Raw genomic sequence first — 12,101 nt, forward strand, 5'->3', positions numbered from 1 at the left:
TGGTCCTGCTCTGATCCCTCAGTAAAAGAAGTCCTTCAATGTTTCTTCCCCTGAAATTCATTCATTTAAATTCCAAACAGGTGAAAGTTTGGGTGCGTCCCAATACTCCCCCTCGCCCTCCTTTTCTTCCCTAACCCTAACTTTTGCGCGTTCCCGTGAAGGTAGTGGTGTCCCAATTCCTCTTTTCACCTAGGGGGAGGGGGCATAACGAGGGCTAGGGGCTGAGAATAGCCCCTTCAAATCGAGGGATTTCAGATGCTGACTTGGCGAGCGAGGGGGTATGAAAAAAAGAGGCTCTGCGTCGATTTGACTCGCCGACCGAAGGCAAACAGGCAGACTGGTCTCAGAGAAATAGAGAGAAATAATCCTGTGACTCGTCAGATTTGTTTTGGATGTTTCTGATATAATAGTCTTCAGAAACCACAAAGTAATCCAGCTGTTATCTGGGTAATTTACACACTTTCAGATAAAGTTGCGGAAGATCACGCCAGAATAAAGGGATTTATGGTTCCGCGTTACACCAACGCAGATCCTACGGCGGAGGTTACGCAACCTACGCCGTAGGCTCTGCGTCGATTTAACGCGGACCCAAGCTCCGGACCCGGCAGACAGAAATCTCTAAATTTCGGAGCAAATTTCTTAACAGGCGTAGCTACAACTGTTAGATTTAATCTATTAAACCAACATATTCCTAAATGATTTATTTCAGCCGGCGTGATTCTCAACAGAGCTGCGTCCCGGGAGAGAGTGTCTCTCCCGGGGCTGACGGAGCAGCCTGACCCAGCGATCACGTCTCTTCTCGGGCTGTGAGCTGAGGCTGCTCCCCGGGGCCGGCGGCTTTTCTCATCTCCGAAAACATCGGGTCAAATTTCTTAACAGGCGTTATTTGGATAAACTGAGCCCCGGTTGGGGATCTTAAGGTTACCATTATACCTGAAAAAATATTAAAACTTAATAAAGTGCCATATTAACAGCGCTACAGCTGAAATTAAAACAGCTTTTGGCTCTCAGCTTCCTGATCAGGGTAGGGATGAAAACGAGGGGTAGGGGGAGAATTGGGACAGGCACCTGGGCCAAGTGCCCTAGATCTCAAGTGCCCTAAAATCTCCCCCTTCTTTTTTAGGGTTTAGGGAAGAAAAGAAGTGCGAGTGGAGAAAAGAAGGGCGAGTGAAGGAGAATTGGGATTGGGCCTTTGTCTGACGACCGTGTTTGACTAATTACAGCTGAAATATGATGAAAAAGATCAAGTCAACTTGTTCAGTGATTCAATTTGTTTATTAAGTCCATCATCTGTAATCTGACGACAGGACACAGAGGAAGATGATGAAGAATCTCTGGTTACATCCTCTACACTTTTATTTACACACAGACAATAAGTCACTTGCACTGGGACAGTGTTACACTTCTACATCATCAGTGGAGTTACAATGACGTCTAAGAGGACAGACAGATAGAGGCGACTCGTCAGGGATTGACCAGTTCGTCTGACGTGACGGAAGGAGCCAGACCATCCAACACACCCATCTCTGAAATCACAAGCATGAAGAAACAGAACATGAACACAAACACCATCAAATATGAGCCATTCTGGACTTTTATCTCCTAAATACTTAGACAGGGACAGATGAGTGGACTTAAACACTTCAGGATGGGGAAAATGAAGCTCTGCAACCCCCTGGACTAATATCTGGGTCCATGTTGGACGTTCTTCTGAAATCCAGACAGGAAGTAGTGAAGATGCACAGAGGAGGACATGTCCAGAAGCTCTGTTTTACCTTTGAGTAGCCTGCTGAGGCATTTTCATCCTTCTCCTTATTACAAAGAGATAGTCTGGTTCTTCTGGTTGGACTATAATTTCCAGGGTTAGTTCCAATGAATGCAGAAGAAACTGTCTGTGGACATCACTGGATGGACATCCAACCAATCAGAGATTCATATTTGACTGTGAAATAACCAGACTAGTACAAAAGACACGGGAGATGTCTGCAGTGGAGAAGGAACCCTGGTTTAGGTCCTGGTGTCCATCTGTCCACCAGGGGGCGCTGCAGGACTTGAAGCACTACAGAATGACTGGCTGAAAAAGGGTTATACACACCTCTAAAACCAGGGAAAGGTTTCAGTAAAACAAGGATACAGGTACCGTCAAATATTCATCTCAGAATGAGCAGCAAGGTCATTTCTGAATGTTATCAGACATCTGGTTGATGTAAAGAAAATCTGCCTGCTAGAGCAGAAAGAGTGGACAAATATGAGAGTATGTCATCCGTCCACATCAGCATCCCGGGGATGCTTGTTGGAGACTCTGATGGACTGAGAGGTTGTTGGAGCCGGCAGGGAGGACATGAAGATTGTAGTGGGACTGAATATTCCTTTCACATGTAAGAACCCGTAAACATCTTATTTAATGAAACGCCGCCGGGTCTGTGGCAACCCATCTGATGGGTCATTTGCAGAGCTGCTTCTGTATATCCATCCTGTTGAGAACCTCTGCAGCCACCAGGGGGCGCTGCATGGTCGGCATTAAGCTTCTTTATTTGTCATCGAGCCAGCAGCCCGAAACAATGATATACACAGTTCCAGTACAGCCCGTCCGAAGAACAAACGAACAATGAGAACATGGGTAGACAAGGGCTGCAGCCACCGGAGGGCGCTGCCTTCAGCTCGCTGGCAACCATTCTTTGAGCTAAAAACTTCAGGGGTTTGCAAGTTCATAAACTTAGTCTTGGTATTTTATCGTACTCCTCGCTAAACAATGTTGGTTTATTCAACTCAACTTGAATTTGAACTTTTAATCCACAAATTCAAGCTGTTTTTTTGTTACGGTGTACCAGATGAGCGTGTCACCAGGATCATCTTGAAGGATCTGAACTCCTCCATCACACTAGACATTTCATTAAACAAGTGCCCCTATTAGTATCATGCACAGGGCCCTAAAAACTCAGAAACAGCCCTGATCCTATGCAGTCCGACCCGGTGCTGCCGTTGTTAAACCTGAACGAGGAACGTTACATCTGCAGGGCTATGTGATGGAACAGAAGAAGTAAAAACTGTTTTACTATTTCCTTTTTTAACTGTCAGAATACCAGACTGGTCTTCACATGTTAGACCGGGTTTCAGGGGTCCACATAGACGGTAATGAGAGGCGTACCTTTCAGTTTAAGGTAGGACAGGAAGTCGATGACGGTGTGGACGACGTCTTCATCTGCTGTTCTCAGAGCTCCTGTGGAGGAACAACATCGTGAGTGTTCAGGCAGCAGGTCAGGACCGCTCGTCCCTGCAGATACAGACGTGTCCTCACGCAGGGATCCTGAGGAGGCTTGTTCCGAGGCAAACCAGCAAGGCATCATGGGAATAAAATACTTGCATGTCGGAAAAAAAACCTTGTTAGCTATAGAAAATTAGACAAAATCGTTTTGACTTGAAGTTATACAGTTGGTGATTAGAATACTTGAACTTGCCAGCTGGTTAGCAGCTGGTTAGCAGCTGTTTTCTGAATAAATAGATGTTCTACAGCAGTCAGACAGTTTTTGCCTGAACAGTACCGGGACACTTCAGTTACCACTGTCCACCAGACCGTTGAGGTCAGGCCTGGGCTGTTTTGTTTTACTACATGCGACCATGTGTTGCTAGTTGAAATCCAGCTTAAATCCTTCAAATCAGGCCTGGGAAATGCCAGTCCTCCAGACTGCTGCCCTACAGTTTTTAGATGTTTCCCTGCACAACACACACTGATACAAGTCTTGGAGGACCAGGACTGAAGACCACCGATCTAAAACCTGCAGGACAGCCAACCTGGAGGATTGGCGTCGCATGGGTCTGATTTAGAGGATTTAAGCTGGACTTCAACCAGCAACACATGCTTACATGTAGTGTAACAAACATAGTTTTACTAATAAGTAAAATATTGAGAAATACATTTTTCAGCGACAACCATACATTAGATCAAATTCTTAAAGACACAAACTCCTGTCACTCTATTAGTCCCAGACGTTTGTGCCTTTAATGTGAAAACCAAATACTTTCCAACTCCAGTCATGAATCTTTACTCGTTTGTTTCACTCAGGATTTTGATGAAGAGAAATGTCTTGTACTGGAGCATGGAAGACGGACAGCTGACGTCTGTGCAGCGAGGCCCCGCTGCTCTGAGAGCCGTTGTTCTGGCCTCGACAGTAACGGTGAAATAAACCAGCCCAGAGAACATCTCAATTAGCCTCGCGTGGTTAGATAGGACGCTCAACCCTCACCAGTCAGGCCACTGGTCTACATTTCCAGAGTAAAAATACACAAACCTTGTAGTTTCATCCTCTACTGAACATCACATAATAAGAAACTGGAGGGAATCCTATGGAGCCAAATCAAGGCCAAAAGTTTTGCTAATTTGAAAATAAAATTTGAACCTGAAAATTCTTTTTTACAGTTTCAATTTTTTTTTTTCAGTATCAGAAGCCTGGATTTTATTTAAACATGAACATGATTTAAACATCAGGCCCTGCCTCTACCTTTACAGCCCATCTGCCCAGAAATTTCCTGACTTCAACTATCACAACGATATATTTCTACATTAGAGGGAAATATCTGCGCCTGGACGTGGTGGGTGGACAGACCTGTTCTGAAGTCGTCCTCCATGTCTCTCTTCCCAGCCAGGCCCGGCTTGTCTCCAAGCGTCCGGTGTCCGTCGATTCCATCTGGACAGGAAGTGGTGACCACAGAGGTTAGCAGTCAGCAGGAAGTAACCTGAAGCTCGGTTCAGCTACTTCCTCAAGAGTAGGATGATGCTTTCTACCCGTTTCACTTTGTTCAGGCTGAAAATGGAGCTCATGTGAGTTAAAAGGTTGTCTGAACATCCCACTCTTTCATGGTACGACACACACAAACACAAAGCACACGTGCGCCTCAGCGTTAACCAGCATGGTGTTGGGTTTGTCGGTGCTGTGTTGGGTTTCCAGACTGGTACGGACCACCTGCAGGGCTTGGATCACAGAATTGCAGCAATCAACAATGGAAACAAGCAGCAGACACTAAAACAGGATGCACTGGAGGTCCAGCACACTGGGATGATGGTGATAAAGAACCAACAGAATAACACAGAAGTAGAGAGGTTCCAGCCCAAAACACAGCTCTGCTTTCAGGGAGCAGAACCTCTGAGGTATCCACGCGTTACAAAGATCTACATGTGTGTTCAAGTACAAGAGCAGCAGTTAAACATCTACAGGGGTGTGTTGGAGTCAGACTCAGAACAACACTTCACCCCCTGAGAGCTCGTCACAGGTGAGACAAGAGTCTCCGGGTGAAGTGGCTGCAATCATCTGGAGGAGCTCAAGTAGGAGGTCTGAAGTAGCGAGCCGCGACACGGGGCCCTGCCTCCTCCCGCCTCCATCTTTACACATCTTTAACGGTTTCTCTGAAGGACTACGCTGCCACACCGAGGGGACACACATCCGGAACTAAAAACTCGCTGTGAAGAACTGGACCTTCTCCCGCTTCTTTTCAGGGTTCGTGGCTCTGGTCAAACATGAAGGATTCACTTCATCATCGATTACCTTTACTATTCATGAAACTGCAGCTTTTACTTGTTATAGTAAGAATGTTTCCTGACTTTCTGTTTGTAATATAATTCAGTTCAGCATCATTTTATTTTATTGTTTCATTTTATTTGTCTGTTTCAATACTTGAACTTTACCCTCACAAAGCCAGGACATTTTTACAAGTTTTACAAGTAAAATTCCAACTTTATTCTCTAATCTTTTCTCTTAAATTGCATCTTTTTTATCATGAAGTTTTAATCTCAGATTAGAACAACTTTTATTTATAAAATTATGACTTTTTTGGTCATTATAAGGACTTGTTTTTTATCTAAATTACAAATTTATTTATTTATTTATTTCTAAAATATTTTCTCTTTCATAGTTAAATTCAAACGTATTAAAATTAAATATTTTTTAAATCAAAATTGTATTCACATTTTAAAATTCTCACTTTTTTCTATAAATAAAGTTAAAAAAAATTCTTAGAATTTTTCTTGTACAATTCTTTTTCAAACCAAATTGCATATGAGTATTTACATTAAGACTCTTTCTTCGTAAAAATTAAAACTTTGTCTAAGTCTTCGTCTCGGTCTTACGTTTGTCTCGGTCGCACGTTCGTCTCGGCCGTAGATTCAGTTCGGCTGTAGGTTCAGTTCGGTTGTATGTTCATCTCAGTCATACATTTGTCTAAGTCGTAGGTTCGTCTCGTTCGTTTAGTGAAGTGAGCAGATGCAGTTGATCCACTTTGACTGCCACAGCTAAAACTTTGTTCGCTTGAAGCACAGACAGCAAAGCAGCATGGAAAAGCACGGAGACAACACATTATCTGATGAGCAACACCAGCAGCTGAGCGGTGAGATGTTTGAGAAGAGCAATTCTTGCTGTGACACCAGAGCCCTGCAGCGGCCGTACGCTTCGGCCTTACATGGAGCGGCCAGCACGTCTCTGCCTCGGGCACTGGGGGAATCCTTTATCTGAATTAGGTGATCAATACGACCTGAAACACAGGATGAGGCAGGTGCAACCTTTACCTGGGCTCCAGACACACACACACACACACACAAGGAGACCAACTGCACTGCCGTTTAGCCAGCTGCTGAGATCCTAGTTGAATGTAATTCCAGTCTAAGGTCTCACTTTTGGTGAGTTGATAATAAAGACCCAACAGAGCGTAATCATTCTTACTGTAACAGTAATATGTTTAACTGTACTAGCAGACTGCTGCAGCCGGTTCTGGGTTAGGGTTAGGGTTCTGGAGAGTATGAGGGTGACAGTCTTCCACTACATCCACTTTAGCTTCGCTAAGCCCATGCTAACATGTTATACTTATCAATATCAACTTTTGTCAATTCTTATTAAAATAAATCTGTGCCGGTACCAAAACAACAGTTGAAATAAGGATTGTGGACATGAGAAACAGCGCGGACCGCTTCAGGTCCTAGTTTTGGATGTTGTTTTGTAGCCTCGTTGGTAAAGAAGAGCTAGTGACACCCCCTGTGGCGTCACCCATGGGTTTTCATAAAACCCAGTTTGGGGGTGCTGGGTTTGAACCGAGGACTGGGGGGGTTCTGATACGACCCTGGATGAACTGAAGCGCTGCTACCTGACCTTGGTTCCTCTGAGCTTTACCAGAACTGGGTCCAGGTACAGTCAAAACTGTGCAGGCAAACCTGGAGGACCTGGAGGACCTGGAGGACCTGGAGGACCTGGAGGACCTGGACGACCTGGACGACCTGGACGACCTGGAGGACCTGGAGGTCCTGGAGGATGGCCTTGTTACCCTTTTGCAAAGAAATATTAACTTTCTGTGACCGAATTTTTTGTGTCCTCACATTTCCGTATAGCAGCAACGTACGCTGGCTATGCACTACGCCGTCTCTGGCGTTTATACTTCTGCGCTATGGTTGTGCTGTGATTACATCACCAACCACTAGGTGGCAGTGCAGGGCTCGCAGTGCTGAGCGTCCTTTTGTTTTCTTCCTGTATGTAGCTCCGACAGAGCAACGGACCAAACAAAGTATATTTTACGAGAGTTGGAGGTGATATATTTTGAACATTTACCAATCACCGTCCTGCCGTCCGTAGCTTTACAGAAAGGTTTGAAGCTACACCGTGGCTTACATCATCAGGTTCACGCCCGTGCTGCCTCTACAGCATAGCTTTGACGCAGAAGTAGGAATCAGGCTGCGATGGACGACACATGCTCACATGTACAGCCTGACCATGAGACTGCATGGTTCTGCATCACTCTCTGTGTCTAACTGCTTCCTTGCTGCAAGATTTAACTTCCACCTGATAGAATCTGGAGCACTCTTGAGTTTTAAACCCTACCGCCAAGCTCAGCTTCATCCTCAGAACCTTCCAGACCAACCAAGATCTGGTTCCAGCAGTCTGTCGTCGGCAGCACACCAACACATATTATCTTTAGAAAATCAGTGATTATGTTTGGTACGAATTTCATTCACAGCTCAGAAGATAAGACAACTGTAACTTTTTAGTAGATAAAGACAGTGATCAATCAAAAGAACATGCCCCTAATAATACATACATTTGTGGTCTACTATAATTTATCAATGAGGTCCATGAATTCCCCCGTGTGGTTGTCACGCATGTAAAATCCAACTACTGAGACCAAAACTGTGTCTATACCAGTAAATATATTTCTTTGGACATTTGAATGTGGATCCAGACCCTAGTGGTCAGTAGAGGTGGGGGGTGATGTGGGGGTTCTGCTAAAGTTGCTCTAATAAGTCAGTTCATGTCTTGTTTGGGCTGTTTAACATCGTTAGGTTTCAACAACTTATAAAAGTCCAGTTATTGTGGGTCCACCTGTGGATGATGGGGGCCTCAGCATTTGTACCGCTGTTACGATAAATGGATGTATAAGGGGTGTGGTCTTTTGATTGGCAGCTGACACAGCCAGTGGCTGGCCATCACCTCTTCCTCATCAGTCATGGTCATGCTGTGAGGTCTAGTGAAGCGGTTTAAACCAATCCAGGGTCGACTAGACGCAGCAGCTGATTTATGATCTCATGATTTATGATCTTGTGATCTAACCGTTGTCCGGCGGCTCTGCAGCTCCTCCAGCGTGGATCAGCTGAAGGAGCTGGAGAACATGGAGAGCTCTTCTGGATCCATCAACGGCATGGCTCTGCCAGAACGAGGGACTGCCGCGTAATCATCCCATCTGTGGTCTAAACCACGGACCTCAGCTGAGCTAGCGACAGTGCAACTGACCCCCAGAGTTCACGTTCATGAAATGATCTCTACAAGTGCACTAGATTACCAACAAGACGGGCCTGCACCATCTGGGTGTGTAAGTGTGTGTCTGTGTGTGTGTGTGTGTCTGTGTGTGTGTGTGTGTGTGTGTGTGTGTGTGTGTGTGTGTGTGTGTGTATGTGTACTCACGAGGACCTAACAGGTATCCTGCGCTGTTCAGAGTCCAACCACGCTTCTCCTTCGCCTGCAGGATGAAAAACACGACCTCAGGTGACGACTACATTTACATCATTTCACTACGTATTTAACAAGAATGAAGCAAAACGAAAAAAGATCATGTGGGAAATACTGAGGACCCGATCATCAGCATTGATGACCCGATCACCATCACTGATGACCCGATCACGTTACGATTATCCAACAGACAGATTTACGCTAAAATCGGACCATACAATGCTCATCAAATACAAAACAACCCAGAAGCACTAGCTCAGAGCCTGCAGTCCTTACTGAATACATAAATGTTAAAGTCCACAACAGAAGGGTGGTTGAAGAGCAATACTTTGGGTCTGTTTTGCACCTACAGGGACAGTCAGGTAAAATCATCTAAAACCTGGCTAAACCTGGGTCACCTGACTGCAAATGATCCCACGAATCAAGGTTCTGGAACGACCTAGTTAAAGTGCAGACCTGAACCTGGTTGAGATGCTGCGGTGGACCTTCAGAGAACTGAGTGAACGTCCAAAAACCTCAATGACCCAAAGCAATGTTGGACAGAAGAACGAACCAGAACTCCTCCAGAACCAGGAGACTCTGGTGAAGTCAGACAGGAAACATCTACTGAGGGTTCCTGCTGCTGAAGGAAACACCTACTGAGTTTTCGCAGCTGAGGAGTTTGAATTTGACAGTCACAAATCAGCTCCTTTCTTCTAAAACTGTAACAAGTAAGTTACAGATTAACAAATCAAGACGGTTTTGTTCCTAAAATGTTGACAAATAAAACCACATTTTACTCACAACCAAACGCGAGGACGTGCAAAGTAACTTTCACTTTTACATCACAATAATTCACTGTCTCTGAATGTGCTGACAAGGAGGTTGAAACTTCCAGCTTGCCTTCACACACCGTGATTATCGTTATAGCAGCTTTAATAGTTTACACCTGGATTTCTACACCATCATTGGATATATTTATTGCCTTTATCTCAGTTTCTCCCTGTTTCTCCTGCTGCTGCATTCTTCCCTGACTTGCACCTGCACCGCAGGTAAAGTGACACAGGTCCACTGAAAAAAAATAAATCTAAGCGCATGTAAATATAACATATTTAAATCTGTGATATTAACAATTAAAAATTATGTTTGTTGCTTTTTATGAATACATCTACTACTGGTCTACTTTGAACTTAATCTGCATTTGTTCAAAAAACAAGACATTGTGCATTCTTTCTTTAACAAGCAGTATTTATGTAATCCCAGGCAATTTTTTCATTTACAACAAACAACAAGCAATGATCTTGTTGCATTTACCTTTTCCTTTAACAATTGTAATCTATTGGGCAGATTGCCCAACGTTTAGATGAAATATGCGTTAATTGTTTGAGTAGAACACCACAGTAAAAAATATCTTGCTTGATCTACTTAAAAACTGAAACTGAAACTGATCTACTAAAAAAATGAAGGCAACTTTTTCGCATGAGATTTTTATGTAGATCAAGAAAAACTAGTCTTTGTATAAACTACTTAATTTTTAGTATGTACAAAATTCATTTGGAAGTAAAGTGAACTTAATTTTGGTAAGTAAATTGAACTTCATTTTGGTAAATAAAGTGAACTTATGTTTTTATAAGTTGACTGTACTTGCAAAATGTATTATGTACATACAAAAAATTAAGTAGTTTATACAAAGACTAGTCTTTCTTGATCTACATAATAATCTCATGCAAAAAGTTGACTTAGTTTTGTAAGTAGATCAAGCACAATGTTTGAGTGTAGAGGAGCGTCTTACCGCCGTCACCAGCCCGATACTCTCCGACAGCGCTGCGCACAGAAGGAGCGACGCGCAAAACCCCCCGAAGTATTTCTGCATCTGCAAACACACACACACGTACGTGAGCGGAGCATCAGCCCAGGAGAGCATGGGGGGAGCAGGTGAGAGCAAGCCTTACCTCTGCTGTTAGTCTGCTCGAGCCGTGTGTGGTTGCAGGACGAGGGAACTCCAGCTTTTATCCTCCTCCAGCTGCTGCTGCGCGTCAGCAGCCCCCCCCGCACCTACAGGTCACGATCACCACATCCATACCACATCCATCCCTCCTGAGATGCTTCATCTCCTTAATCTGATAGGAGACAGTAACCAGCTTAAAGTTGGAGCCAAAAACATATTTGAGGGAGAAACTGATCAATAAAACTTCTCCCATCAATGATATATCACAGTTTATGTCCACTTGTTGCCTTACTCACTCCATCCGCTGTTTAAACATGCTTGCTCCTTTTAAATTCTTCTTTTCTTATCATTTTATTTCATTTATTTGGTATTTAAGCGTACTCTTAAATTAAAAACTTTCTGAAAACCGCGAATGAACCCTTAGTTTTCAGCAACTTGTGCTTTTTATTATTTTACCTTCTTTTCTCATAATTTTATTTAATTTTATTTGTTATTTACTGTCTAATTATGTCTTGCCGCTTTTAATGTTGATGTAAAGCACTTTGAATTACCTTGTGTTGAATTATGCTACTGTATATAAATAACCTTGCCTTGCCTTGCCTTGCCTAAATGTAATGTTTAAAATCACCACTTCAACCACGCACACCAGGCATAATCAGTGAAATCCAGTTATTACCAGGCATAACCATGCACACTAGTGATAACCAGGCATAATCACCAGTGATAACCAGGCATAACCATGCACACTAGTGATAACCAGGCATAATAACCAGTGATAACCAGGCATAACCATGCACACTAGTGATAACCAGGCATAATAACCAGTGATAACCAGGCACAACCATGCACAACAGTGATAAACAGGCATAACCAGTGATAATACACAGCAGTGATAAACATGCATAATCAGAGCCGTATCATTATCATTGTGTTGAGGTCATTCCTCTCCCATACATATTTACGAGTTAGCGTTGGCTTGTTGTTGTGGAGACCTTTTTCAATTTTTAAATTTTTCAATTTTAACTTCAATCAACATCTCTTCACAATAGCCGACTTTGTACGTTTGTTAAAGATAAAGAAAAATGCAAATAACTTACACTTGCCTGTGGCCTTGAAAAGGAGTATAGACGATAATTGATCACGGACATTAAATAGTTTTATCACTGGGAATGGTCACTTCTATGCAAATTATTCAG

At 43.5% G+C, this 12,101-nt stretch overlaps 1 protein-coding gene across 2 annotated transcripts; it reads right to left on the reverse strand.

The window, feature by feature from the left end:
• Positions 1–1,337: 1,337 nt before the first annotated feature.
• Positions 1,338–10,922, reverse strand: gal (galanin/GMAP prepropeptide). 2 transcript variants are annotated; one of them, XM_061722588.1, is made up of 7 exons: positions 10,910–10,922; positions 10,750–10,830; positions 8,934–8,988; positions 6,451–6,522; positions 4,605–4,685; positions 3,149–3,220; positions 1,338–1,526 (listed from the first exon to the last, which is right to left on the reverse strand). In XM_061722588.1, the coding sequence occupies exons 2-7, from the start codon at positions 10,828–10,830 to the stop codon at positions 1,465–1,467; spliced, it is 423 nt and encodes a 140-aa protein (XP_061578572.1). In that variant the 5' UTR covers positions 10,910–10,922; the 3' UTR covers positions 1,338–1,464. The 2 variants fall into 2 exon arrangements, with proteins under 2 accessions (XP_061578572.1, XP_061578573.1); XM_061722589.1 differs by lacking the exon at positions 6,451–6,522.
• Between the last annotated feature and the right edge of the window lie 1,179 nt (positions 10,923–12,101).

Source organism: Cololabis saira, chromosome 5 (genome assembly GCF_033807715.1).
Source record: "Cololabis saira isolate AMF1-May2022 chromosome 5, fColSai1.1, whole genome shotgun sequence".
NCBI classification, from domain to species: Eukaryota; Metazoa; Chordata; class Actinopteri; order Beloniformes; family Belonidae; genus Cololabis; species Cololabis saira.

What these genes read in the sequence shown, in the direction of transcription:
- gal (XM_061722588.1), bottom strand. Translation starts at nt 10,830, where the DNA reads ATGCAGAAATACTTCGGGGGGTTTTGCGCGTCGCTCCTTCTGTGCGCA. An exon ending in GGAGGACGACTTCAGAACAG is followed by an intron (nt 3,221 to 4,604) that starts GTCTGTCCACCC and finishes GTTCCTCCACAG; the next exon opens with GAGCTCTGAGAACAGCAGAT. An exon ending in GTCCTACCTTAAACTGAAAG is followed by an intron (nt 1,527 to 3,148) that starts GTACGCCTCTCA and finishes TTGTGATTTCAG; the next exon opens with AGATGGGTGTGTTGGATGGT.